Source organism: Oryza brachyantha, chromosome 11 (genome assembly GCF_000231095.2).
Source record: "Oryza brachyantha chromosome 11, ObraRS2, whole genome shotgun sequence".
Lineage (NCBI taxonomy): Eukaryota > Viridiplantae > Streptophyta > Magnoliopsida > Poales > Poaceae > Oryza > Oryza brachyantha.
Window position 1 is genome coordinate 16,522,449 of NC_023173.2, and position 27,433 is coordinate 16,549,881.

At 40.2% G+C, this 27,433-nt stretch overlaps 3 protein-coding genes and 1 pseudogene across 4 annotated transcripts; 3 read left to right on the forward strand and 1 right to left on the reverse strand.

Annotated features, from left to right (window-relative positions):
• Nucleotides 1-1,102: 1,102 nt before the first annotated feature.
• LOC102699836 lies at nucleotides 1,103-7,686 on the forward strand (annotated as a pseudogene).
• Nucleotides 7,687-9,801: 2,115 nt separating this feature from the next.
• Nucleotides 9,802-15,689, forward strand: LOC102699559 (calmodulin-binding protein 60 D-like). Its single transcript, XM_040528582.1, has 9 exons — nucleotides 9,802-9,875; nucleotides 10,947-11,067; nucleotides 11,337-11,383; nucleotides 12,688-13,169; nucleotides 14,252-14,412; nucleotides 14,514-14,709; nucleotides 14,844-14,987; nucleotides 15,058-15,138; nucleotides 15,301-15,689. Exons 1-9 carry the CDS (start codon nucleotides 9,802-9,804, stop codon nucleotides 15,687-15,689), a joined length of 1,695 nt encoding a protein of 564 aa, XP_040384516.1.
• Nucleotides 15,690-19,057: 3,368 nt separating this feature from the next.
• LOC102699277 (putative serine/threonine-protein kinase-like protein CCR3) lies at nucleotides 19,058-20,533 on the reverse strand. The gene has a single exon (XM_006664859.1). It carries the CDS (start codon nucleotides 20,531-20,533, stop codon nucleotides 19,058-19,060), a length of 1,476 nt encoding a protein of 491 aa, XP_006664922.1.
• Nucleotides 20,534-24,532: 3,999 nt separating this feature from the next.
• On the forward strand, nucleotides 24,533-26,289 carry LOC102722826 (putative serine/threonine-protein kinase-like protein CCR3). 2 transcript variants are annotated; one of them, XM_040528659.1, is made up of 2 exons: nucleotides 24,533-25,027; nucleotides 25,125-26,289. In XM_040528659.1, exons 1-2 carry the CDS (start codon nucleotides 24,533-24,535, stop codon nucleotides 26,118-26,120), a joined length of 1,491 nt encoding a protein of 496 aa, XP_040384593.1. In that variant the 3' UTR covers nucleotides 26,121-26,289. The 2 variants fall into 2 exon arrangements, with proteins under 2 accessions (XP_040384593.1, XP_040384592.1); XM_040528658.1 differs by having other exon boundaries at nucleotides 24,533-25,021.
• Nucleotides 26,290-27,433: the final 1,144 nt, after the last annotated feature.

Consider the following 27,433-nt stretch of genomic DNA (forward strand, 5'->3'; position numbering starts at 1 on the left):
TATTTTATTAAATACACTTTTTTAAAAAATTACAAAACTATATTCCCACGTCAGATAAACGTCCACTAGCTAAGCGATATATCAGAAGTGATAAACGTCCGTTGGAAAGGCAACTAACAATGCTCGCTAAATTTGCAGGCGAACCCTTAATGCTACCGTGCTCGTGAGTGAGGGGAGAGAGAGGAGGAATGATTTTGTAGGTGGCTATGAGAGTGCATAAAACGCCAAGCCCACTAATAGATGTTAAAGAGATACATGCTAAACTGATAGCCCCTCAGATACGAGAGACGTCTAAAAATTGATCTATAAAACTAAATTTTAAAAACTGGTTAGAAAATATAACTTTAACATGTTACCAAGTTACCAAATGTATTCTTAATATTTACTCATGTCTAAAATTATCTTAATTATATCCTAAATTTAAGGCAAAAATATGGGTTCATAATACAAATTATTATTTTTAGATTTCTGTTGGAGGGGTGTGTAATTTTTATGCCTAATAATTTTTTAGATGAACCTAATATAACTTTTTAAATAGTAAAATATTAGCGTTCTTTCGAAGATGTTCTTGCGAAGTTACGGGCATGGACACCTATGAACGTTTGTAAAGTTAAATATATCGCTAGTTAATTATAACTCGCCTACTAGCTCCGCGTGAGGATATTTTTTTTTCAAACACAAATTTATTTATTATTCTTTTAAATGAAGAAACATAAATAAAGTTCTGAAAACGAGGCCTCATATGGTTTTGCCACGTAAGCGAATCACGCCGTCGCCGGCGAGGACGTGGGGGAGCATGGCGGAGGGCGGAGGCGAACCGCGGTGGCCTCGGCGCCGGCGGTGCTCAGCGAAGCGAGGCACCACGGCGGATCGATGAGCTCCCTGAGCCTTGCTACACACGCCGCCACCCGCCGCGCTGCTGGCGCACCGATGGCGCGTTCGCGCGCGCGGAGATCGAGCTCGGCGGCGCCTCCCTGTTCTCGTTCCTCGTTCTCCACCATTCTGCCCACCAGCTGGACGATTGCTGATATGCGGCATGGCGAGAACCAAGAACGACAGGGGGAGCGACGCGGAGGTGTTCGGAGAAATGCTGCACCGGCAGAGATCGTGTTCGTAGGGACTGTGTCTCCATCGAATCCACAGCTCTCTCAATCCAGTGTCGAAGGAAGGAATCCTGTACCTCGACTGCACGTCTTCGTAGTGGAGTCGACACGTTTCAAGCAGAGTTCGACTGTCGGCACAGGCACTGGTAAGTCCCACACAATCCAAGCAGTTCTTTTTTTTTCTGAAAATGAAATGCACACGTCTGATCAGCAGTTCTGAGCCACCAAATCTGAACCTAGAAAAATCGATGAAAAAAATATTAGCATGTTGGCTTCTTATTAAATTTGAGTGGGATAGTAAATAAATAGCCTTTTTTGGTAGGTGAAACGAAAGCTTCGTCTGAATTCTGAAAAGTATCAGTTGACAAAAAAAAGGCATCTGGAAGCGGTTTTATTGTGGCCCTGTCTAGTTTCCAAAAACATCGCATCGAATCTTTGGATACCTAAATGGAATATTAAATATTAATAAAAATTAAAACTAATTACACAATTATGGGATAAATCGTGAGACGAATCTTTTAAGCCTAATTAGTGTATGATTAGCCACAAGTGCTACAGTAACCAAAACATGTGCTAATGATGAAATAATTAGACTCAAAAGATTCGTCTCGTGGTTTTTAGGCGGAATCTGAAATTTATTTTGTAATTATATTACGTTTAATACTTAAAATGTGTGGCCGTACGTCTCGATATAACCCTGTCCCAAAAATTTTTGGGAACTAAACGGGGCCTGTGTTGCAAAGCCAAAACCGTGTTGGGATGTGGGAGACCGACCACACGCTGCAATGTGATGTTTCTCTACAGACCACACAGCTACAAACCATTTTGTCTTGGCTCTTAAGTTTCTTGGAACGTTCGGCCAAACACTGTTTCTTGAAGCAAAATACGTTTTTGCTAAATTCGTTTGTCAAAGGAAGATTACACGAGTATTCTTGTTCTGTCTCACCTTATAAGCTAGCTGGCTTCTCCACTAGACGAAACAATCCTTTCATTCATCATTCTTTCATTATCAGAACCTTCTTCTCATCCAACCTCCGGAGATCTGGGCAATGTCTCTACCTCGGCATCAGAGTTGGGAGGAGAATGATGACGGGGTTGATTCACTCCGATCACCGCCTGCAAAGCGACCCCGGTGCTCCTGCAGATTTGAGTGAGTTCACTCATGCAATCTTGCTCCTCCTATATTCAAGTTTTGAAGCACTTTTCTTTTTTCTTTTTAATCTGTGCACCCAGGATGTGGTTTATTCTCATCTGAATGCGCCTACTTGTTATCAGTACTTCAGAATTCAGAGGGAGTTTTTAGTTATTTATCCTGTCATTGCAAGTAAGTCAAAAAGTCAATTTTTCTTGGGTAACCAATTGTATCTTCTTCTGCATAAGTTCACCGTGATGTTACTGTGATTATGCCCAGTCCCTCACCTTTTTTTTAACTTTTTTTTGGGAATGGAGCCCAGTTCCTCACTTGCCTCTTTCTTTTATATACGCTGAACTTTGATGATTTGCAAATATTTTGCCCCTGCAATCTCCCCGAAGGACAAGTCTATCGAAATAAACTTCCCAACGAAATGAACCTACTTCGTACAGTGTACTGAATAGTAAAAAAATTTCGGTTTCAAAAAATAGTAAAAAAAGATGATAGCTAGCTGTAAGGTGCTTTAAATTTGAAACAAACTTTTCCATTAGGCTATGTATCAAGATGAGGAATGGACCTTGTCTTTTTGTTCTTTCAACAAATGACAGTGAATTAGTGACAGGCAGATGGATCTGCTTGAGGAGATGCGAAGAATGCTGCAGGGGCAAAACGAGAAGATCGAATCCATGTACAGGGAGAATCAAGAACTCCGAGAGAAAGTTTCCTTCCTAATGGCGGTAAGTGCTTGTCCTTCACTTTCACTTCCTAAAAGAAACATGCATGTTTAAGCCTAGATGATTGGGATAATCTTTTGTTCCATATGGCAGCAATTAAATATACCTATTTGTTGGGAATCCCAAAAAGTACTTAGTTGGAGAATATCATTTCATTGTTCTGAGTTAAGAGGCAAAACACATGCATGACCTCAGAAGAAAGGCTAGGGGTCAAACGTTTGATAGCCTGCCTCGTACTTAAGATATGTTCGCTAACATATATTAATTGGTTTGTTGATTTTTTTTTGTCAAACTATGTATTTTTATTATTAATGCAGATTAACTTGCTTTTCATGTCTGTTAAATTATATGTTATAAATTTTGTTGATAGGATATAAGCAGACTTGGTGGTTATCTTCAGCAATCCCCTGCCCCTAGGTTGGTAATCTTTGCATGATGCTATGACTTTTTCTATCTTTTGTTTTGTCTTAAGAGTTTTAGAATTATACATTGGGACACATCGTAGCTTCTTTCTTCTTAAAAATTGATCTGTATATTAGCATATTACTGAAAAAGTGTTCTCTTCTATTTTATTAATGCTATATGTGCAAAACAAATTAAGATGCATAATTTTGCCTAAGTATACCGAAATTGATTTAACTGTAAAGTGTCCTGTAGGAGGTAAACATCACTGTAGTTGCCTTTCTTCTGTTTACCTTTCTTTTTCCTTTTTTGACTTCAGTTGTTATCCGAAGTATAGTCTATCCTTTGCTTGGAAGTCATGATTTCACGTCCATACAAACCTGATCTGGTGTTCTACTGTAAGAGTTACTCGTGGACAGTCTCTTAAGTCAATACAAAAGGAGGTGGCTAAATAAATAGATAAAGAAACAGCAAAGGTCAAATTACAGTATAAACTCACCACAGACCTGAGACCTGTGTACTCTTGCACATGTTTTGTGGACTGAAAGTTCCAACTACTCTACTGATCTCCAATTTTTTACCCACTTCTATTTTCTTTAAAAATAAAAACTAAGTATTGGGTTGGCATTCTTACTCATGGAGAACAGCATCAATGGTCAAAGGGTTCAGCTTTCTTGCCTATTGCGTACCTTGGATTTCCACATGGGATCTCTAGTGGCATAAAAGATCGAACTTTGAGCACTGAAGAATTACCACTATTGCAGAGTACAGAAAAGTTAACAAAATTGCCTGTAGATTCAAAAACTTCATACCTGAAGTACTTGAAGAATTGTCATTATTTCCAGATTAAGTACTTTACCATACCTTCCAAGTATCTACTGTCTAGATCTATACTCTATACTGTTCTAAAATAAGGCAGTGGTGGTGGCAGTGAATCTGCCACCCCCACCAACTCTATTTATTTATTTTACCAAATACTCCTTCATGTACTTAATGTTGCAAAACAGTTCTACATATTGGCTCAATTTTATTTCATCTCTAAAGTGCAAGTTTACCATGTAAAGACATCTATAAGCATGGATTGTTCTAAAAACCACTAGATTTATTTGTAGCAAAACACGAGTATTTAGCTAGTATAGTAAAAAGTTTCAATTCATGTCATAAACCACGATCCTGTCTTATCAGCTTACATGCCCATCGTGCTGTGTTATATCACATTGTTTATTTGTGTAATTCATATAGGTAGCTGTCATTAACTAAAATTTCATTATATATGTGACTTTTTTTCTCTATTTTCAGGATGTTATCTAATGAGAATTCCAGTGTGCCACTTCGATTACAATTTTTGAATTCATGCAGTAATGATAAGTACTCAACACGTAAAATTGAAGCAGATGACGAGACCCCCCTTAAGGTAGCCATATATAATCATAAGAACGAGGTCATGACTTGTGAGCCATTTTCTTCAATGAGAGTTCAAATTGTAGCAATTCATGGTGACTTTGACAATGATCATAAAGGGCAATGGACTGAAGAATACTTTCGTAGTAAAATAGTAACTGGAAGACCTGGAAAAGAACACTTATTATCTAGGAATATGTATTTTAGGCTCCAAGGTGGTGTGGGTTATCTCAATAGTGCCAAATTCCAAGACAATTCCAGTTTTGTTCCAAGCAAAAGGTTTAAGTTGGGGGTCATGGCTGCTGATGAAAGAATCTCGCAGAGAATTCAGGAAGGAATAACTGAATCTTTTGCTGTGAAGGACGTTCGGGGATACTGTGAGTTTAGTCTATCTTATTCTAGTATTCGTACTTATTTTCTCTTTTATTGCTTTGTTTAAACATAAATATATGCCTGCCTCTATGGATTATATCTGCCATGCACGGCCATTTTACCATAGGATCAGCAACAACATAATCAACTGCTACATCAATTAGTGCTTATGATAACTAGTTTCTTATTGGTTATTTTCTTTTGAATTTCTCTCTTAGGTATAGATGTGTAGTGAGTAGTGGCTCTATGCAGGGCATTACTATCCATTCATTCATAGGTGGGGAAGATATTCTGTCATCCCTGCATATGATGTGCTCTTTATCTAAAGTTTCACCTAAAGACTAAAGCCCCCTGCTGCTTCAGCTGACAGCTGTTCCATCCTGTGTGCGATGTCTTCCAATAATGATGTAAGGATCATTGCATTCTCATTTATCATATCAGAATCCTTAATTACAAAAGTATCTTATTATATAAGTTAAATTCGTTCAGTAAATGGAAAAAAAGGAAACTGGAGTTAGTTCTCCCTTTGCTTATGCTGGCAAAACTCTACCGTGTAAACACAATCTTCTGAAACTTAATCATCTACTATTTTTAGAAAGATCAAGTCCAGGGTAACTGCATCACATTTCTTCTACAGAGCTGTTTGCTTTCATAATGCATTCAAAAATTGATATGTAGTATCTTTGTTTACAGCAACCAAAAAGAATCCCAATCCATCCCCATGTGATGCTGTTTATAAACTGAGTAAAATTGCAATGAACGGCGACAGGCACAAGCTACTAGAGAAGAGTGGTATCAAGACCGTGGAGGATTTTTTGTGTTTATACGATAGAAGTCCAGAAGATCTGCGTAAAGTATGATAATAATGCTTTTTTATTTGTTCCGTCATATGTTACTGCCACAATCTGTCTAATATGAACATCACGCTGGGTAGATCTTCGGAAAGATTTCTGACCAAGATTGGGAAACTATCATTAATCATGCTCATAGATGCACTCCAAGACCAAGAATTTTCTCTGGTTACATACAAGAGAGGAATGTGTCTCACGAACATCAGACATTTTCTAGAAGTAATGGCAGTTGTTATCTTAAGGGATCATGCTCAGAGCAACCAAGCCCTATGCTGAAAAGTAAGTTTGGTCTGTCCTCTTTTCAGTAATTGGATTATTCCCACTATGACTTCATGGTTTGGTATGAAAAATAACTTCATGTTGAATGCATTTCTGATTGTGCCTTTTTTTCCTGTGGATATTGCAATATATACTCCCTCCGTTCCTAATTGTTCGACGTTGTTGACTTTTTTATACATGTTTAACCATTTGTCTTATTCAATTTTTTTTAAAATATATAAAGCTATATATATCCATAAAAGTATAATTAACAATAAACGAAATGATATAAAAATAATTAATAATTATGTAAATTTTTTGAATAAGATGAATGGTCAAACGTGCATAAAAAAAGTCAGTGACATCAAACATTTAGGGACGGAGGTAGTAGTTTACTGGTTCCATGAAATCTCGCAGATCAACTTGATGTCCAAGTAGTACGCCAGCAAACTTCTTCAATGTGTAATGGACATCAATCTGGGGCATCACCACGGAATCTGCCAAGTCCAAGTTGCAACAAAGTACTTCCAACCAGAACGTGACACCCCATGGTGATTGGCCTTTTCTTTATATTGAATACTTTTTATATATGTTTGATGGCTTCCAAAGGGAAACTAGCCGTCCAATTTAACTCTAATGTTCCACAGAACATGAGAGCATCCAAGTTGCCAATGAGCAAGTTTCGTCCATACGAAATGTGATTCTGTCAGTTCTATCCATGGATAACAACACCTTGGGAGGGTCTAGCACCCAGCAACAATGTTCTTTGGAGCGCAGCACCGCACCTGATGGTAATAACTTTAATCTTGTACCTCTGTTTCCTCGCATTTGTTTCAAAGAACAGTTGTGATGTTTCTTTCTGCTTCAACAGGGAATGGAATCATACCTTGTAATCCATCGGACGATGAAACCATCGAAGAGCGTTTGGCAGAGTTGGAAAAAGCCCTCCTCGAAGACAAGTCGTGGGGTGAGTTTGATTTCAGTGAGACTTGTTGGGTAGGCTCCTGCAATGCAGTGGAGAATAGCATGGGGCCATCTTCTGTCAATGAAGCACATAATGTCTACCATGGCGGATTTTCAGCTGCCAGTGAAGCAGGCAGTGTAAGCTATGGCGGACTTTCACCCGCCAATGAAGTAGGCAGTAGAGGAGGTGGCAGGTTTAAGGGACGTTAAACTATGAGGGAGCAGGCAAAATAATAGGTGATATATCACTCAGAAGATGACTGCTCACCATTTGTTAGGAAAATTATAAGGATATTATTATAATTTTATAAAATTAAAGATATATCATCCTAATTCACATCTCATTGACTTGACTTATGTGGTAAAAAAGTTGAGATCATTGACTGCTGCTGTATCAGAACGATGCTATCAGTGTGTACCACCCCTTTTTTGTTAGTACGACTGTGTCTGTGAATATGTTACGAGAGAAATTTTACGGTTCTTATAAAACATTCAAAAATATTAAATTTTTGGGCTTTTTTTATTATCTTTGAAAAGTACCTCACCAAAAATTTTAGTATAAATTTTTAGTATCTTGAAGTACTTTTTCAAGCATGATAAAAAAACTCTAAATTTTTAGTATACTAAAGAATGGGGTACATCAAGCTACCTTGTTAAACATGGTAAAAAACTCAGGTTACGAAGAACATTAGTTGTACTCACTACTGTTAACTTTAACTGTTTCAATATTAACAACTAATTACTCTTAAATAATTATACGAGAGTTTCCTAGCCTATACCGACACCATATAATGTACTACTACCTCCATCCCGTTTGACCATTCGTCTTATTCAATTTTTTTAAAAAATATGTAAAGCTATATATCTGCATAAAAATATATTTAACAATAGATAAAATAATAATAAAATAATTAACAATTATGTAAATTTTTTGAATAAGACGAATAGTCAAATATGTATAAAAAATAAATGGCGTCAAACATTTAGGGACGGAGGGAGTAGCTTTTATATTATTATAAAAAAACAAACAGTCAAAGTTTAAACATAAATAATATGGTTTATTTGAAAACGGAGGGACCTTTTTCTCGTGAATTCTCATAAACAGGAAGAATTTCTCACATTTAAAGGAGCATTTCCGGATTTTTCTTCCGTCCAAACGAGGCCTCCTCTGGTTTTGGCATGCCACTGCACTTTAGATGTAATAGATATAAGAAGAAAAAATATAAAAGAAAAATATTAGAGTTAATTTTATAGCTAATATATTATACATGTTAGCTCTAATATGAATTTATATCTGGCAGTTGACTCTATTATTAAAAGTAATTATAGGCTTATACAGTAGCTAGTAATGGTATTTTTTTTTATTTTCCTCCGTGTAAACGCATGTAGTCTACTGTTATATCATAAATGGCAAAAACCAAAGCCACACCGGGAGAGCACACTCCACAGTCAGCTGGGCGTGACTCCCGAGAAAACAGATCTCTGTTTTCACCTCTCACTAGAGATTGGCCGATGCAATTATGCATCACGTGGCTGCCTATACTTTGAGTCAATTCATAACTAAATAGTCAGCTAAACAAAACAAGTCAGATCCTCCTGTAGGCTACGCTATACAAATTCAGATTCTCTGTAGACCAGGCTAGACAAATTCAGATTAAAAAAAATATTGCAGATAAATGATAGCAGTGGGAGTCTAAATAAAATTGATAGAGTAGAAATGAGGACTCCCGTTGTCCTAAGAGACTGCGAGGGTTCGAATCCTTAGAGCCATATGGTAGATCCGTCACATAAAAACAGCTAGCGCATGGCTTATAGTAGATTAGATTATAAATATAGGAAAGCAACATACCATGTTGCTCTAGTGTTCCCTGATCCAGGTTAACTAATGTTGTATCCAGCGGATGAATATGAGTTTACAATAATTTTTCGAGGATATAAACAAACAAATTAAATGTTATAAAGTTGAAAGTTAGTTCTCAAAAAGTTTTGTTAGAAATACTTGTAAAATTAAATTTCAAAGAAATCTAGTAGCTTAGCAAGAGAGTGTATGATAATGTATACTATCTCCTATTCTAAAATAGAGTTATATTCAACTGTGAATCTGCCCAATCACTTTGCGTAGGTTTAGAGATGCTCGGAGGAAGAGTGTGAGTAGACCGTAATCTCGAAAGATTAGGGACGTGTTTGGTTAATGCCTCGTCTGATCGCTCAAACTCAAGCATGTCAATCCGGTCATAGGGGACCAAAATCGGACGCCTGATAGAGACGCCTAAGTCAGGCGAGATTCTCAGAATAACATCCAAACAAACCCTAGAACACTTGCTATCCTGTGCATCGGTTGAAGTTTCATGGAATATTCGTAGTACCTATCAAGGAACTGTACTACTATCTTAAAAAAAAATCAGATACCGGATTAGTTTAGAGAAAGACAGCTGGTAATGCTCTGTTTTGTGCTTGCTCTGCGCCACAGCTGCAGCCGACAACGAAAATAGAGTAACCTACAAAACCATCAGTTACAGTGTAGCTAATGGCAATAAGCCCTCGTCCACCGCCACCGCCACCACACACACTCCGGCCGGTGGGCAATGTCTCTACGGGAGGAAGGAGGATCGCCGCCGGCGAAGCGACCACGGAGCTCCTCCTCCTCCTGTGCTTTCGAGTGAGCTCACTTTTCTACAACATTTTTGCTCCATTTATGCCATGGATGCTTGTTCGATCTGTTCACACACACAAAAAAGAAAAGAAAAGAAAAGAAAACTCCCTCTCTTTCATCCATGTGGTCTGCTGCTCGTTGATGTAGCTTCTTCTTCTCCTCGAGTAATCAATCTGTTTGGCAATGCGAAATCGGAACGGGTTTCACTTTGCTTGCTCCTCTCTTTAGCCAAACTAGCAAGCTAAGGCAACTTTAAGAGTTTAGTGCAAGGGTTTTAAAGTCTGTACTAGAGGGGTTTATGCCTTCAAATCTATCTCGATGCATCTACTTTGAAGAACAATTTTATAGTACTTGAGTAGGTACTGAGAGGTACCAAAGTTTTAGTGTAAAATTTGGTATCTCAGAGTAACTAGGTACCAAGAGGTATCAAAATTTTATACTGAAATTTTGATACCTTATAATACCTTATCAAAGACTGTAAAATTGCTCATAGTAGATACACCTTCAGTTTCCATAGAGAGTTAGTTGAATGCACATGCTTTGCTATGGATAAAAGAAAATATATTAATATTGTCTAAAATAAATAAAAATATATTTTTCATTAAATATGTTATACATCTTTTTCATAGGAAATATTCATCTTGTATCTAGCTATATAGATTTGATTGTTTCTGGATATTAATAAGTTTAATGAAAAATTTATACACTTTATAATAGGGGTAGGTGGGGTGGCACCACTGCCTTAGTATAGATTACAAAAACACTTCCCAATAAAATGTGCACAATACATTGTGAAACGGGCTACTACTGATTTTCTGAGATGAACTTCACAATCACCCTCATCTTTTCACTTCTGTATATTTTTATAAGCCAAGATTTAAAATTTTAACCTTAAAATTGAAGTTGATTTTATGGTTTTTTCATCGAAGCTTATTTTCCAACCTTGATTTTAGATTGCTAACCATAAATATATAACAAAATTATTCACAAATTATTTTTTATTTACAAATATGTCATTTGACAATCACCTCCTGTTATTCTCTTCGAGCTTATTTTCTTTGCGTGGTTGCATGACAGTGACAAGCAGACCGACGTGATTCAGGAGATGCTACGAATGATACAGCAGCAAAATGAGAAGATCGAAACCATATATAGGAAGAATCAGGAGCTCCAAGAAAAAGTATCCAGCTTAACAGCGGTAAAAGCTTTAATTTATGCTTCAGTCATAAATTAAGAACAAAATGCATGCTTTTGTATTCATGCAATGGTTGATATATGGTTGGGATGAAATGATTTCCAGTACGAAGAAGTCCATTTCATGGACTGTAACTTAAGATTGTTCATTGATAACATCGACTTTGGTTTTTTTTTTTGGTTAGATTTCATACCATTATTATTATTAATATGCAATCGAATTTGCATATTTTAGTATATATATAAATTAAATGTAATTAATTCTGTTGACAGGAAATAAGTGGAGTTGGTGGTTACCATCAGCAATTCCCTGCATCTAGGTTGGTAATCTTAGCGTAAACACAATTTTCTTTCCTTTAAGTTTATCGTTTTGAAGTAATGGAGTTACAAAATATCTGCAATCTTTCATATCATAAGTGAAGTCATAATTCTCACACATTAAAAAGTACAAACAAAAGAAGATTATACAAATAGTACAAAACATTTGGATTTTTGTAGCAAACATGTGACGATGTTAGCTTTAACGGTGGTAACGGGGCTCGAGCCCCCGCCCCCCATATTATATCCACCCCTGCATGTGGGTGACACCTACTATATGCAGTATTGCAGAGAATATTAACGTGTCTATTAGAGAGTTAACATGATCAAAGGGTTCAGCTTACTTGCTGCCCTAACATTTGCCTTAATAGTTATACTAGAATGTCTAACAACGAAAATGATTGAATTTTGAAGGCCACAGCAAGGCTCCCCGGCCCAGTGAAATGACATCCAACATTCTCGCATGTTCTTGAAAATGTGTTACTTGTTAATCCCTAATCAGACGTTTTTTGTTCCTTTTCTCAATTTGAGGTATTTGTCCATACCTTGCATGCACTGTAATGACTTCAATAATAATGTCATTACTGATAAATCATGGTGAAAATCAGTCATATGAATGAAGGGCTAAGTCCTAACTAAAATTTGACAATTTAGGGACAAATGCTATCCTGTTTTGGAGTCGAGTGATGTAAATTAAACCAAGCGACTTTTTTTTCTTGGGAAGTTAGCCAAGCCAAAGGTAGGGGGGAAATAACGCACCTATTCATGATATCTTTGTAGTGTGCATAAGATATTATTATTGATCTGTGTTATATATATATATATATATATATATATATATATATATATATATATAAATTTTTTATTTGACTATGCATAAGCTTTTTTTATAGAAGCGTATTTTTATCTGGTCTATACATCCAACCGGATATATGCAACATTTTTAAATTTTGAGCTTAACCCCTCAAACAACTCAATTTAAAATTCTCGTATGAAGATTTGAACTTAGGACATTGGAATGCTAAATAGGTCACTACAACCTTAACAATCCCATCTTTTCGCTTATACTCATGCTTATAAACCAAAATTTAAATTTTTAACATTAAATTTGAGTTTTTCATTGAAACTTATTTTTCAGCACTGGTTTTTAGATCGGTAAAAATACACGTATAAAAATTTTAATCACAAATTATTTTTCCACAAAATACCAAACAATCGATCACCCCCTAAGTATACATAAGTAGCTGCCATAAATTAAAGATCAGCGTGGTATATTTATATATGATTTATTCTCACTATCTTTCAGGATGTTATCTGATCAGAACTGCAGCGTGCCACCATTTCGATTACAATTCATGAATTCGTGCAGCAAAGACAAGTACTCTACGCACACAATAGAAGCAGATGATGAAAGCTCCCTTCAGATAGCCATACATGATCATAACAACAAGATCGTAACAAGTGGCCCATTCTCTTCAATGAGAGTTCAGATTGTGGTCATCCATGGTGACTTTGACCATGATAATAGAGGACTTTGGACTAAAGATGATTTCGATGGTAAAATAGTGCATGGACGACCTCACAAAGGAAATTTGCTGTCTGGAGAACTGAAATTTAGGCTGCAAAATGGCGTGGGTTATCTCCGTAGTGCCAAGTTTCAAGACAATTCTAGTTTTGTTCCAAGCAAAAAGTTCAAGTTGGGGGTCAAGGCAGCTGATGAAAGAATCTCGGAAAGAATTCAAGAAGGAATAACTGAATCTTTTTCTGTGAAAGATGGTCGGGGATACCGTGAGTTTACGCTATTCTGTTCTAGTACTCACTCTAGTAAAAAATATTTGTTATTTTTGATAAGCTTTACTCAAACTTCTAAAATTTCAACAAACATTTTTTGTGCTATAATAAATTTATAAAATCTAATAAGTTTATTATATTGGCCATGTTGTTTTGGTGATGAAAGATTATTCGATACTTTTGTAGCTATTTAATGATATAAAAACGATAAAATTAATTACTACAAAGTTAAAAAATAATTTAAATTAGTGAGATTATGAACTTTTTTATATATATATTTTTTATAAAAAATACACTGTTTAGCAGTTCGGGAGATATGTGTGCAAAAGCTAAAGAATAATCTGCATTATAGCAGTGTAAGAACACAACCATTATAATAGTACTTTTCGAGGATAATTCGTTTGTCGTATTTAAACTAAATATTTAAGAAATATCGATGGTCGGTGTATTAATACTATATTTCTAATCCATGCTGTTATGTCTGTTATGCACATCCATTAACCTGGATGGTGCAAACAGGGTGAGGCTATGTTCGGTTGAGGATACGTTATCTGACACGAAAAAAACATAATAGATTAGTACATAATTAATTAATTATGAATTTTAAAAAATGAAAACTAGATTAATATGATTTTAAAAACAACTTTTCTATAGAATTTTTTTAAAAAATATACCGTTTAGAAAATTGGAAAGCGTGTGTGTGAAAAACAAGAGAATCTGGGTTAGCAAGGGGTTGAGAAGAACGCAGCCTGAGTAGAAAAAACAATCCAAGGGATTATAATAACTAAATGGTAACATGCGCATTACCTATATTACATAATTTATCTACATGTAGAACCTTGGAAACTCAGCCACGATCCAATATTTTAAGAAATTGTACTGTAAGATAACATATTTTTTATGTAAAAACTCGATAGATACTACGTATCTCAAGGCACCAAAATTTTACATAAAAAATTTGGTATATCCATAGTTTCTCGAGTACCATAAAATTTCTCACTGAAAAACCATTTTCATAATTATTATTGTTCAAAGGATAAAAGCCAGTATAACTGTACGTCGAGTGTCTTTCTCTGCAGTAGCAAAGAAGAATCCCAATCCATCCCCAGAAGATCCTGTATATACACTGAGTAAAATTGCAAAGAAAGGTGACAGGCACAAGTCACTAGAGCAGAATGGTATCAAGACAGTGGAGGTCTTCTTATCTTCCTACATGAAGAGTCCAGATGGTCTGCGTAAAGTATGACAATGGATTATTAATATCGTTGTTTCGATAGCTAATTTTTCTCTCTTATACAATGTCACTGACTGACAGATTCTTTTTAATATCACTCTATGTAGATTTTGGGAAATGTTTCTGACAAAGATTGGGACTTGATGGTTAGTCATGCTCAAAAATGCAATCCAAGACAAGGGGTTTACTCTATTTGCCGTCAAGAGAGCAATGTGTCTCACGAACATGAGCCACTTTTTAGAAGCAATAACGGCCATTACCTTCAGGGATCATGCTCGATGCAACCAAGTCATACGCTACAAGGTAGGTTCGACCTGCCCTCTCTTGAGTAATTTGATAGGTCTCCTATTATCCATTCATAGTTTGCTGCTGGAGTTAGTTTCTTGTTTCTGTGGATATCCGGATGAAAGTTTATTGATTCTTCAAAAATCTCACAGAACAACTTGAAGTCCAAGTTGGAAGACACCAGGAGATTTCTTCAGCGTATAATAATGGACTATCATCTGGTGGAGTGCCAGTGAATCTTCCATATAGCTCCAACTTCCATCCAGACACTTCATACCAGAACTTGATGCACCATGGTAATTGGCCTTTCCTATATCTCTTTGTTTTATCAGTTCCAGAGGTAGATTTACTCTGAACATCTTACAGGACAACTTGAGGGCATTCAAGTTGTCGACCCACAAGCTTCATCCATAGGAAATGAGGCAATGGCAGATTCATCCCTGGATGGTTTGAGCTCAGCGCAACTACATTATTTGGAGTGCAACAAAATGGCTGAACATGATGGTAGCAATTTTCTTTCTGTATAATTTTTTGTTAGTTCATGTTTAGAAGAAAACCACTCAGGTCTGATCTGTCTGCACCTTAATTAATTGCCATATTCTCCAACAGGGCATCATGTTAATCCAGCCGATTGGCACGCAGATGCGCATTGGGACTCTACGGAAGATTTGATCAATGAGTTCACGGCATGGAGGGAGCAATTCTACCCGTTAACTCCTGGATCGGGAGGTTCTTGCAGTGCAGTGCAGCAAAACTGGGGCTGTTCGCCTGTCAGTGAAGCAGGTACTAGCATAAGCTGCAGCGGCGTTTCGGCTGCGGCCGTGAGTGAAGCAGGAGGCAGCAGCAGGAGCCAGAGGGCATTCTCTGCACCTGCCAGGGGAGCGGCCAGTGGGAGACGCCGCAGGGCACTCTCATTTTCACCTGCCAGGGGAGCAAGCAGCAGCAGCAGCAGCAGCAGCCATGGATGGCCACCTCTGCCTCCAGGTCCACCGGCCTGACGGACACTAGGTAATTCAGAAGCTACTCCCATGAGATCACTAATCTTGCATTCAGCTCGAGTTTATGGGCGTTTTTGCATAATCTTTTTGAGCAATTTTACGGTACTCGAGAAGATACCATGAGGTACCATAAAATTTCAGTGTAAAATTTTTGTATCCGTTGGTATCTAAGCTAACTCTATTCAAGAACTGGAAAACTCAATCTTTTTTATTCGTTTACGAAACACGGCTTTCAGTGAGTGCACAGTCCAGTGAGATACTACTACTCCAACATTAATATTTAGGTCCCCTTTGATTCAAAGGAAATTCATAGGAATTTTAGATAATTTTATTTTTATAGAATTTTTTCATAGAAAGCTCTTTGAATCAAAGGAATAAACCTTATAAAATTCCTATGAAATGCATCTTTCCATACAAGTTTTAGAGGATATTTAACAAGAGGTATAACCTCATGGAAAAAATCTTTTGAATCTTTATCTCTCCTTAAATCCTGTTTTTCATGTGGTCCAATCAAAGAGCAATTTCTACATTTTTCCTATGTTTTGCAATCATCTGTTTTATACTTACGTTCCTGTCAGAGTCCTATATTTTTCATATTCCTCCTTTTTTCATTCCTGTGATTCAAAGGAGCCTCAGAGTTTTTTTTAATGTCCTTTAAAAAATATCTTAAGGTACCATATTTTCAGTGTAAATATTTGGTACAATGTATCTTGAGGCACTAGAATTTCATACTAAATTTTTATTACTTCAAGATATTTTTCAAGAATAGTAAAAAAACCCTATATTTATCAATACCACAATTTTATTTTGCTTGGAGAAAACCAAGGCATGTGTAGTAAGTAGTGCATGCAATTCCATGCGGTTCCATTTTTCCTTATTTTTGGAGAGCAGCAGGGTGGTGGGTGGCTCTGAGCTCTGACCAACAACTCTGTTCCTTTTCTTTTTTCTTTATAGGTCACCGCGGAACAGAGTTTCCCATCTTAATTTTTATCAGAAGTAGAGAGCGCAAGGTTCAAGCTACATCAGCTACAGATCGTCGGAGGAGAGAATTACTTGTTGGATAATTTTGTGCGTGTTTCTTTTGAACTTTTTTGAACATTCTTGAAAAAATATCTCAAAATATCATATATTTTTAATAAAATTTTGGTAACTTGAAGTACCACAATTTTACGCTAAGATTTTTTTTACCTCAAGATATTTTTTAAAGACAATAAAAAAAGCCCTTCTCTTTTATTTTCTCCATTTTCGTTCCATCTCCATGATCCTCAGTTAGTTATGCTTATGCATGTGTGTGTGCCGCGAGAATTTAAGGTGAAGGTCGTGTGTGTTCATGTCCAGTTGTAAGAGGCCAGTAAAGTCCATGATCTTCATGTACTGTTTTCGTTATATTTTCATCAAGAAAACCCCGAAAAGCAGCGCTTGCACAGGCTGCACCAAAATCCTCTTCCGTGTTCGTCTCTGCTCTTAACTAGCGCGTTTCGTCAAACACCTTGCAGTTCATTCTCTTCGCAGGAACCCAGAGTGTCGCGCCCTCGATGCATCATAGCTATGCAAAGATCAGGAGTGTAATCACCATAGTTGAAGTGTCCATTTATATGGAGCGGTACAGAAAGAGCGTGATGGCCTATTGTATTCTTGTGTATTGTAATCATTTTCTCACAGTGATTATTGTCGTTTGATGTCCATGGTTTTTCATGCAAGGGTTTTTTCATGTTAAATTTATGTATTGGTTGTGCCTCTATTTTTCATAACAAGTGGTATCAGAGCATTGAAGATTGATCTACTATTCAACGCTCGGCGTGTTTCGTCCTGTCGTTGAAGATTCCGGCGAGATTGCTTCTGCATGCACATGTATATTGAAAAGTTCGATGCTAAGATCAGTTTCAGCATATGATAGGTTCAGATGAAAGTTGTTTTTACATAAGCTAGTATTCACAAGCCCAGAAATAGTTCACTGAGATAGGATTTTGATTATTCATGTTTGTCACTTTGATCAATATGTAGATAGGATTTTGATTATTCATGTTTGTCACTTTGATCAATATGTTTTGGGTGAATTGACATCCACCCAAACAAACGTACCAGAATATCTGCATACTTCGTTTTGGTTCACATCTCTATTGGGTTCTACCAATTTAAAACAACAGATTTAGGATGTATTAACACCAAAATTTGGTAAATTTTCGTATTGGATTCGGATAAGGAAAGGTGCAATCGTCGATAGAAATTTTATTCAGAAGAGTTCGAGTTCAACAGGGAATCGTGAAGACCAAGGCATGGCGGCGTGAATTTATCTATTAGTTGGAGCTAGTTAGTATTTTTGCTTTATCTCTAAGAGAGTTAGAGTCCGATCGGGACTTATTTGTTTTCTTTTATCTATTAGAAACCGTGTCGTGTTAGAGATAGATTTGTTATTTCTTTTTATCTATTAAGAGTCGTGTCCGACACGGATTAGCATCTACCCGAGGGTATAAATATGTATGCCCAGGATCATTGGCAATCATCTACATCATAGATCAACTACTTTCGGCGCATCGCCACCCTATTCCGAGGTCAACTCCGGCAGGACTTGGCACCTGATGTGGGGCTGCATCGCTTTCGATCTCCGGCAGAGGGATAAGTCCTACGTTCCGCCTAGCCACGGTAATCGCATCGGCTAGATTAGGACTGTCTCGGTTCGGTTCGATCTTCTAATCTAGCTAGTTGTGCGATTGCTAGTTATCGTATCAGTTTCAACTTAGATCACTTTCGTGTTTTGAGTTGATCTGGTCGATCATTTTGGGTGATCTACGTGGTTTGATATTTGCTATTTGACATATTCAATCTAGTACTGTCTCGGTTCGGTCCGATTTAGTAGATTGCGTTTATTAGATGATTTATATCAGATCGTTGTATTTTATTCATTGTTTTATGGGAGTACCAGCCGATAAGTTATCAGTCATTGGCTCACTGGCTTTTAAATATGATTCGGACAGACGATGGATAATTTTTTTTTATAAATAAATATTTGCAATTCATAATTTAAATTTGAAAAATGCAGTATAAGATATCTTGTTAATAGTTAGCATGCATATCCAAAATGATGTTTTAAATGACATGTAAAATGTTTCCTTATTTTGAGATCTTACCACAAATGAGGTATGACAACTATCAACCAACCATTGGATGAAGGCATAATGAATGGTCCAAAATAGATTTGGAGTACACTAAAAAAGTCCAACTTATAGACACTGAAGAATGGTAGTTAACAACTGATCACATGCTAACTTCTAACATCTTTACATGCACTAGATATCGACACACCCGGAACAAAGAAGGCCACCCACCCACTCAGGCTGAATATTGGACAGACGCGCAGACTGAACTACTTACGTACGCACGAGCTCGAGAGCCTCCTGGAGCTTCGCGACGACGTCCGACATGGCCGGCCGGTCCTCCCCCTTGAGCCGCACACAGCGCGCCGCCGTGCGGGCCACCATTTCCATCGCCTGGATCTCCCTCAGCGTTGGCTTCAAGGCTGGTCGCCTGTCCAGCAACTTGCTCACCTTACCGGCCTCGATGATTGGCAGCGCGAACGACGTCAGGCTCGATGGATTCATGGCGCCGTTCCCCTTCCCATGTACATCCTCCAAGCTAAATATCGGCTTCTTCCCCGTCAACACCTCCAGCATCACAACGCCGAAGTTGTAGACGTCGCTCGTCGGCTTCAGAACGCCGGTGCTGCTGTACTGCGGGTCGACGTATCCGGGCGTGCCTCTTGGTGTTAGGTCAGCGATACTAGCGTCGTCCCAGCAGCTGACCGCCGCGCCGAAGTCCGACAAGCGCGGGGACCAGCTGGCGTCGAGGAGGATGTTGGAAGGCTTGATGTCACGGTGGATCACCGGCGGCTCGGTGGAGTTGTGCAGGTAATCTATGGCCCGTGACACGCCGAGCAGTATCTCGATGCGCGCCTTCCATGACTCCCTCACCGGGGAGGAAGACCACGGCGGCAGCTGACCATGCAGGTGGTCGTAAAGCGAGCCGTTCTCGACGTGCTCGATAACGAGCAGGCGTTCTTGCTCCTCCTCGTCGTCGTCCTCCTCCGCGTCCTCCACGCACCACCCCAGGAGGCGTATAATGTGCTTGTGCCGGAGTTGGGACAGGACTGTGACCTCTGCCATGAACTCCTCCTCGCTTTTTGTAACCACGCTTTTGCGCTTGACGACCACCTCCCGCCCGTCCGCCAGCCTTCCCACGCACACCCTGCTGAAGCCACCTCTACCGATCTCCCGCGCGACGGCGAAGTTCTCCGTCGCATCCACGAGCTCCTGGAAGGTAAACTCCTGGACCCCATATGATACCTTCCGAGCGATATTTGCAGACGGAGATGGGGATGACGGGGCGGTCGTCGTGTGATCGCTTGGAACCCGCACGGTGTCACGCATTTGTTGGTTGAGGCGGCGGGTGATATCGATGTGGCTGATGAAAGGGAAGAGGATGAGGTAGGAGTCGATCATGCTGTGCACGTCCCTGAACCTGTCAGCCAGCCGCCCCGCCATGAAGAACCGGTAGACGGCGTTCCTACGCTGGCAGTGAGTCACGAGGCCGTGCGCCTGCCGGAGCGTTCGGTCGAGCCCGGCCAACGGCTGCCGGACCTCCGGCTCCTTCACCATCGTCTCTGGATCCTGCAGGTGCAGGAGCAGGTCGTTGATCATCAGCACGCGGCGAGCGAGCAGCTCGCACTCCATCTTGTTCCGCCGAGCCGTCGCCGCCGCCTGGATGATCATGGTGATGAGCCCGCCCACGTCCACCCCGACCAGCTGCGCCACCGTCGCCGCGTGCCCCAGCCCACCCAACACCGCCATGGAAGGTCTTCGTCAAAACTAGCTAGCTCTGGAAGGATTTCGTTCTTGCTGTGCTTGCTAGCAAGTAACAAGAACAAGATGGATCGAAAGGTTGGAGGCTGCCGCAAGAAGCAGTAGATTGGAAGATTATATTTCAGCTGCTACCGAAGACTCGTTCCGGCCTATACACAAACACAGTATAAAATTTCAGCTAACCGGCTTAAGCAATCCCTCACCCCAAATAATTTAACAAGTTGTTCTAAAATAGTAATATTATATTATTTGTGAAGGAGCGAACTAATTTTGCAGCATAATAATAGCCGCGACAATATACGTACTATTCAATACCATCTCCGCGTTGAGCTGACCTGATGACTAACTTGACTACAGGCTGCATGTAGTTATGCTTGACTAGCGCAACACGCACCAAATTAAGCCCATTCCGTTAATTTTGCTCACCGCGGCAACTCCATCGAACATGCCGATCGAGCTCATGGCCTCACGCGGAGCAAGGGACATCACAACGACCCCACCTCTTCAGCGCAAGTCAACCCTTCCGCTACCGTACGCCCTAGTATAGTACGCGTATGTATTGCATGCAAATCAAACTCTCCTTGATGACTTGGTCAATGTTTATTCCTACCTCGTCCCAAAATATAAGAAATTTTAGAGGAGGGCGAGATATTAATAAATTTAGTGCAATTAAACAAGGAAAAATGTTGTGTTTGGTCGATACAAAAGCAGGGCCGGGCCTAAGATTTTGGTGGCCCAGGACAAAACTAAAAGGGGGCCCTAAATATAACATATAAGTAATAATCTTTATATACCTAATGTTACCGATTAATATTTAAAGTGTATTAAAAACCAATATTTATATAAGAAAACTAGCAATATTGGTAGAGCCTTTGAAATTTTTTTCTAATATTTTTAAATGCAAAGACATTGACACGAGCGATATCAATCGTATCTGAATTTTCTTTCCAGTCATAAAGATTTGTCTATTTTTTCTTGATGACATCATATGAAGAATGAGGTTATAATTTATAAAGATAATGTACTGGCGTTGAACTCATACATATAAATTATAAAACATAAAAATAAGTGAATTAATCAAAAAAACTATTGAATAAATAATAGCAATCATCTGCACCCATCCATCGCTAATACTAAGTGGGGCCCAAAATTTTGGGAGCCTGGTGCGGCCGCCCCTCTACCACACCCTCAGGACCGCCCTGTAAAAAAGTACAGTAGGTGATAAATTTTAGTCGGGGAAGATATAGACGTAGAAGTCATTCTATTTTTAGAATCAATTTTGAGGGGCAACTCTCCAATACATTTTACTAGTAGTAAAATATTTTTTACTTTGTTAATTACTTGATTAGCAGTATTTTATAATTTTATATTTTTTACAATAAAGATCATAATAGAAAGGACAATATTATCCATTCAAATTTCTGGTGATAGTATAATTTAATCAGAGTCGTCCGATAAAAATAAATCAACGGTGTGAATTAAATTCTATTACTAATAAAATGCAACGGAGTCGGCTCGAAATTTGAATAGCAGAAGTAGTTATGCCTTGGATCGGAGGGAGCATGCAGTTAGAGGTGAGAACGACAGCGGTAATTACCTGCTGTTCCGGATGTTGTTTAAAAAGTTTACTGACGGGATATACGGAAAAGGTAATTGTCAGAACTGAAAACAGAACTGACAAAACATACGATGATATAAATGGAAACTGTTTTGGCCTATTATCCACCGTGTTGTCCGGATGCAATTTTTTTTTTTGTAATTACCTTTATATAATACAGCAAAGTACTACCAGTTTCATACATTCCAATGCCCATGACAACTGTACAACCGTTGTTTAATTTAATCAACTCTAAAAGTAATTTACAATTATTTATTAAAAATATAATCATCTACTATCTTCACCCCAATATAACTGTATTTGTGGATTTTTATGTCCAACTTTTGACTATTGATCTTATTTAAAAATTTATAAAAAATAAAAAAATAGCGCACATAAAATACTATTTATGTTTTATCATATAATAATAATAAAATACTAATAATAACTTCTCTTAAATAAGATGGACGATCAAATGTTGATTATAAAATAGTGCAAATTACACTTGTTGTGAGATAGAGAGAGTAAGATCTTGTTGTAAATATTAATTGCAACAAATACAATGGTGTAATTAGATTGTAAATAAGATAAATTATTTAAGAGAACGTTTTACTTAAAGCTGACACACTAGGAATATTTTCCTTAATTGGTAGATGTACTAATGATGTGCACTAATTAAGCCTAAATATTACATGTCCACTGTTTAGATTTTTGAAAAGATTATACACTATATATATATATATATATAATTTGTATATAAAAAGTTGTAAATAAAATATCTGTACATGTAAAATGGGTGCGAAGGTCAACGGACGTAGGGACATTCGTCGGTTAGACTTGTCTATGCCATCACCTGAGCTCGACAAGCCACATGGCTGGGCTCGACCAGAACAAAGATGGAAGTTTGCAAGAGAATGCTGGAGACTTAGGTGTGATTGTTCGAGTATTTTAAGAACTAAATAGTGTATTTATAAACAAAAAATAAGTCATAAATAAAAATTTTATATACGTATTCTCAGTGATCTTAAGCAAGACCGAAAAATACACTTCAGTAAAAACTCTAAAATCAACTCTAAATTTAATTTAAAGTTAAAAATTTAAATTTTAACTTATAATTATAAGCATTAAAAAAAAGAGACAGATGTTAAGCTAGCCGAGGATTGCCCGAAGGAATCCATGCGAGCGAGATGAAGATGATTGCACTGCTGGCAGAGTCTGGTGTGAGACCTGGTAGGGAGACCCAGCAACAAGAGGCTTGGATGTTAGTATCTTACATCATGGAGAGCTGGCTGGTGTGGCCATAATTCTTCCAAGTTGATTTTATTATATATAGGCCGACTCATAAGTCATAAACGCAGCCTTGTGTGAAATGTGGTATGGGGACCCACCAACAAGTCAACGACATGCTAATAGCTAGTTACTGTTGCAACCTGTTCTTTTTACCCATGACGGCCGGTTAGGCTAATTCGCCGCCCGCACTATGTATATTTCTTGGAAAGAAACAATAGCAAGTGCTCTAATGATAATATTATACTATTAATAAAATAGATACAGATCATTAGTTTATCAATATTAATAGATGTGGACTGTTGGTTTAAAATTATATATCAGTACTTTACTAATTCATTCATTAGGGGTAATATTGGTATTTATGTTTTTATCAATTTTTTATAAGAAACTTTTATCTATTTATTATATCATATTGCTTCCTAGCATATATTTGATAACAAATCATTTTGTAGTGGAGAAAATATATGATGTTATCAATATCCCTTCTTTCTATGAAGTTCATGGCCACAACGTTAATTCTCTTTTCTCTCGTGAAGCCACATCAGCTCAATTGTTTTTAGCCTTAGGATGATACATCAAGGGTGTAAATTGCATCTCTTTACATCATCTCAGTCGTTTTTAGCTTTTGGATGATTTATTAAGAGTATAAATTGTATCTCTTCCCTTAACAAACATACCATACAACCCAATCATTTATAACTTATGGATAATCTATAAAGACACGAAAGTATATAAACACAAAAAAATCGTACAGTAGGCAAGAAAAAATTATCACATTCCTCCCGCAACGACGCGTGGGATATCATCTACTATCCTACATTGTTTTTAACCATTATACCTCTTCATATTTTTACTACCGTCAAATAAAATAATAATAAAAATAGATCTAAACTCTCCAATAAAATTTAAATGGTTCATATGCATTTCAACTAGCACAGCACCGTAGTGGGGCTCCCGACGCAATCGGTCGCCGTCCACGTTCCACCGATTTTGCTGACCTTACCATTCGTTTGTTCTTCACTTCTTCTTGACGACCAGAGAGCTAGCAACCAACAAGCAGACTGTTCAATCCTTAGAAGTTTGTGGATCGCCACGGCGAGATGTGGAGCGGGCTGGGGCAGGCGGCGACGGTGGCGCAGCTGGTCGGGACAGACGCCGGCAGTCTCGTCTCCGTGATCATCCAGGCGGCGGTGACGGCTCGTCGGAACAGGAAGGAGTGCGAGCAGCTCGCCCGCCGCGTCTTCATGATCGCCGAGCTGCTGGCGCACCTGCAGGACCCCGAGGTGATGCGGCGGCCGGAGGTCCGACGGCCGCTGGCCGGCCTCGACGACACGCTCCGGGAGGCGCACGAGCTCGTGGCATCCTGCCATGGCAGGGCCGCGGCCTACCGGCTGTTGATGGCGGGGCGGCAGGCCGAGAGGTTCAGGGACGTGCAGAGCAGGATCGACTCCTACCTCCTCGTCTTCCCCTTCGTCAGCCACATCGACATCACCCGCCGCCTCGATCGAATTCACAGTTTGCTGCTTCCGAACCGCGACGCCGCCGCCGCTGCATCTCCATCTGCAGCACGGTCGCTCAACCATGAACTGGTACCAGTTTTTTTTTTCCGATCGAGCTCCTCCGCAAATGGACGAACGGACGGTCTCAAGATTCCTAGTTATCATTTCTTGGTTCTTGTGTTGTCGGTCCTAGGATGGCGGGAGATTCACCATGGCCGAGCTTGCGGCGGCGACCGACAACTTTGCGACGGAGGGACAGATCGGCAGGAGAAGCCCAGTGGACAAGATGCACGTCGGAAGGCTCGCCGACGGGCAGGAGGTGGCCATCAAGCAGATAGGCGGCGGCAATACATGTCTGCCCGTCGCGGAGGAGTTCCGGGCAGAGATCTCCATCCTCTCCATCCGCCACAGCCACATCGTCCGCCTCCTGGGCTGGTGCAGCGCGGCGGAGGAGGACAAGCACCTGCTCGTCTACGAGTACATGAGGAACGGCACGCTTGATGACCACCTGCACGGGCCCCCTTCGTCGCCGTCGTCGTCGCCGGTGACCACGTCGTGGAGGACGCGCTTCGAGGTACTGTTGGGCGTGTCGCGGGCTGTCGAGTTCCTGCAGTCGTACGGCGAGCAGCCGGTGATCCACCGCGACATCAAGCCGTCCAACATTCTGCTCGACGACGCCTGGGCGCCGCGCCTGACGGACTTCGGCTTGTCGCTCACCTGGGACGAGACGTCAGAGTCCATGGATCTGCCTGTCGTTGGCACGTACGGCTATTCCGCTCCGGAGTACGTCGCTACGGGGAGAATTACGCCGGCGAGCGACGTCTACAGCCTCGGCGTCGTGATGCTGGAGTTGTTGACCGGGAAGCGAGCAATGTTTGAACAAGGAGACGAGAGGAGGAGGAAGAAGACGACGAAGAAGACGAAGATGCTGATGAGCACACATGGTATTGGTGGCCATGGCGCCCGTGAGAGCTTGGTGTGCTTCGCGCTGCCGATCATCAAGGCCGGGAAGGTGCGGGATCTTCTCGACGAACGCCCGACGCCGACGCGGAGGCAGCTCGAGGCGGCGGGCATGGTGGCTCGCACGGCGGCGCGCTGCCTGCGGCTTGAGAGCCGCAAACGGCCGGCCATTTCGGAGGTCGTCGGCGATCTCCAGGCGGCGCTCGAGCTCGTCCGTTTCGACGCGTAGTCTGTCTGGTATGAGGTGAATCTACAAATATTTGGCCTCGATTTGATCGGAAATATTGCTGAAATCTATAATTGATCGTTCTGCCAAACATTTTGTTGCTGTCCAACAGTGGTACATACATACATCTGTGTAACAAAATTGACCTGATGGCAAGTGAAAACTCAACTTTACTGTGATATGTAGCCTGAAAACATAAATTCGCAAATATTTGAACACTAGCTAATATGATTAGGTGCGATGATGAATAGATAAAACCTCTTATGAAAAATTAATAAAATTGTAAATACCAATATTATTGCTGGTCATTGAGTTAGTAAAGAAATAATATATTATTTTAAAGGGTTAATTAGATTCATGCCATTGCAAATATACCAGTTTAAAAAATTATCATTACAATTCACCTAATTGTAAATATGCCATTACAATTTCTCCATCTTTTATACCCATGCCATTTCCTACGTATTAAAGGCTATTGGGCCCACTTGGCATACCAATGTAATTTCGTATGGCCCAAATTACCTCCGCTTCATCTTTGCTTCATCTTTTCTCCGGTAAAACAATGCCGCTGCCCTGCCGTCGACTCACTGTCGGCCCCGCCATCGCCGCACTGCCGGCCGCCCGTGTTTTCTAGTTCACGAAAGAGGGATTTTGATTTAGCAAAGCAAGCAGTATTCCATTGGCATTGTTCACGAAAGAGTGATCATGTTGCTCCTCCGCGTGAGAGGGATTTTCGCGAAAGAGGGATTTTCCCCTGTGTTATTGAGTATGTCGACGAACGAGCAGCCGTCGACTCCGTCACCTGGAGGGTGTGCAGCCACGCGCCACAGGTCCTGGACGCCACCGCCGTGGCTAGCGACGCAGCACGCGCGGCGTGGATGGACCCGTGCGAGGACAGATCGGCGAGGAGCGCGTCCGCGTCGGTGACGTCGTAGAAGACCATCCGTGCTGGGTCGAGGTCGGCGACGACCTCCTCCAGGCCGTTCTGACCGCGAAGGCCGCTCCAGGAGCGCGCTTCATCGTCGCCGCGCCGACTCCGCCCGTCGCCGCGTTGGCCACCCGCCGCCGTAGTCACCACATCGTCGCCCGCGATGGCCGGTTGCGCACCACTGACGCGGCGCCGACCGTCATCAAGACGCCGCTCGGTCGGCCGTGCGACTCCGCCGTCGTCGCGCCGACCGCCGTCAAGACTCCCCTTGGCCGCCAGCCGTGACTCCACCGTCGCCACGCCGACCACCGTCGAGACTCCGCTCGGCCGATCGTGCAACTCCACCGTCCGCTCGGCCAGCCTTGCGACTCCGCCGTCGCCGCGCCGA

Coding starts and splice junctions, on each gene's coding strand:
- LOC102699559 (XM_040528582.1), top strand. CDS start 9,802: ATGTCTCTACGGGAGGAAGGAGGATCGCCGCCGGCGAAGCGACCACGG. Junction 11,068..11,336: donor AAGTATCCAGCTTAACAGCG/GTAAAAGCTTTA, acceptor TTCTGTTGACAG/GAAATAAGTGGAGTTGGTGG. Junction 15,139..15,300: donor GGCAGATTCATCCCTGGATG/GTTTGAGCTCAG, acceptor ATTCTCCAACAG/GGCATCATGTTAATCCAGCC.
- LOC102699277 (XM_006664859.1), bottom strand. CDS start 20,533: ATGGCGGTGTTGGGTGGGCTGGGGCACGCGGCGACGGTGGCGCAGCTG.
- LOC102722826 (XM_040528659.1), top strand. CDS start 24,533: ATGTGGAGCGGGCTGGGGCAGGCGGCGACGGTGGCGCAGCTGGTCGGG. Junction 25,028..25,124: donor TCAACCATGAACTGGTACCA/GTTTTTTTTTTC, acceptor TGTCGGTCCTAG/GATGGCGGGAGATTCACCAT.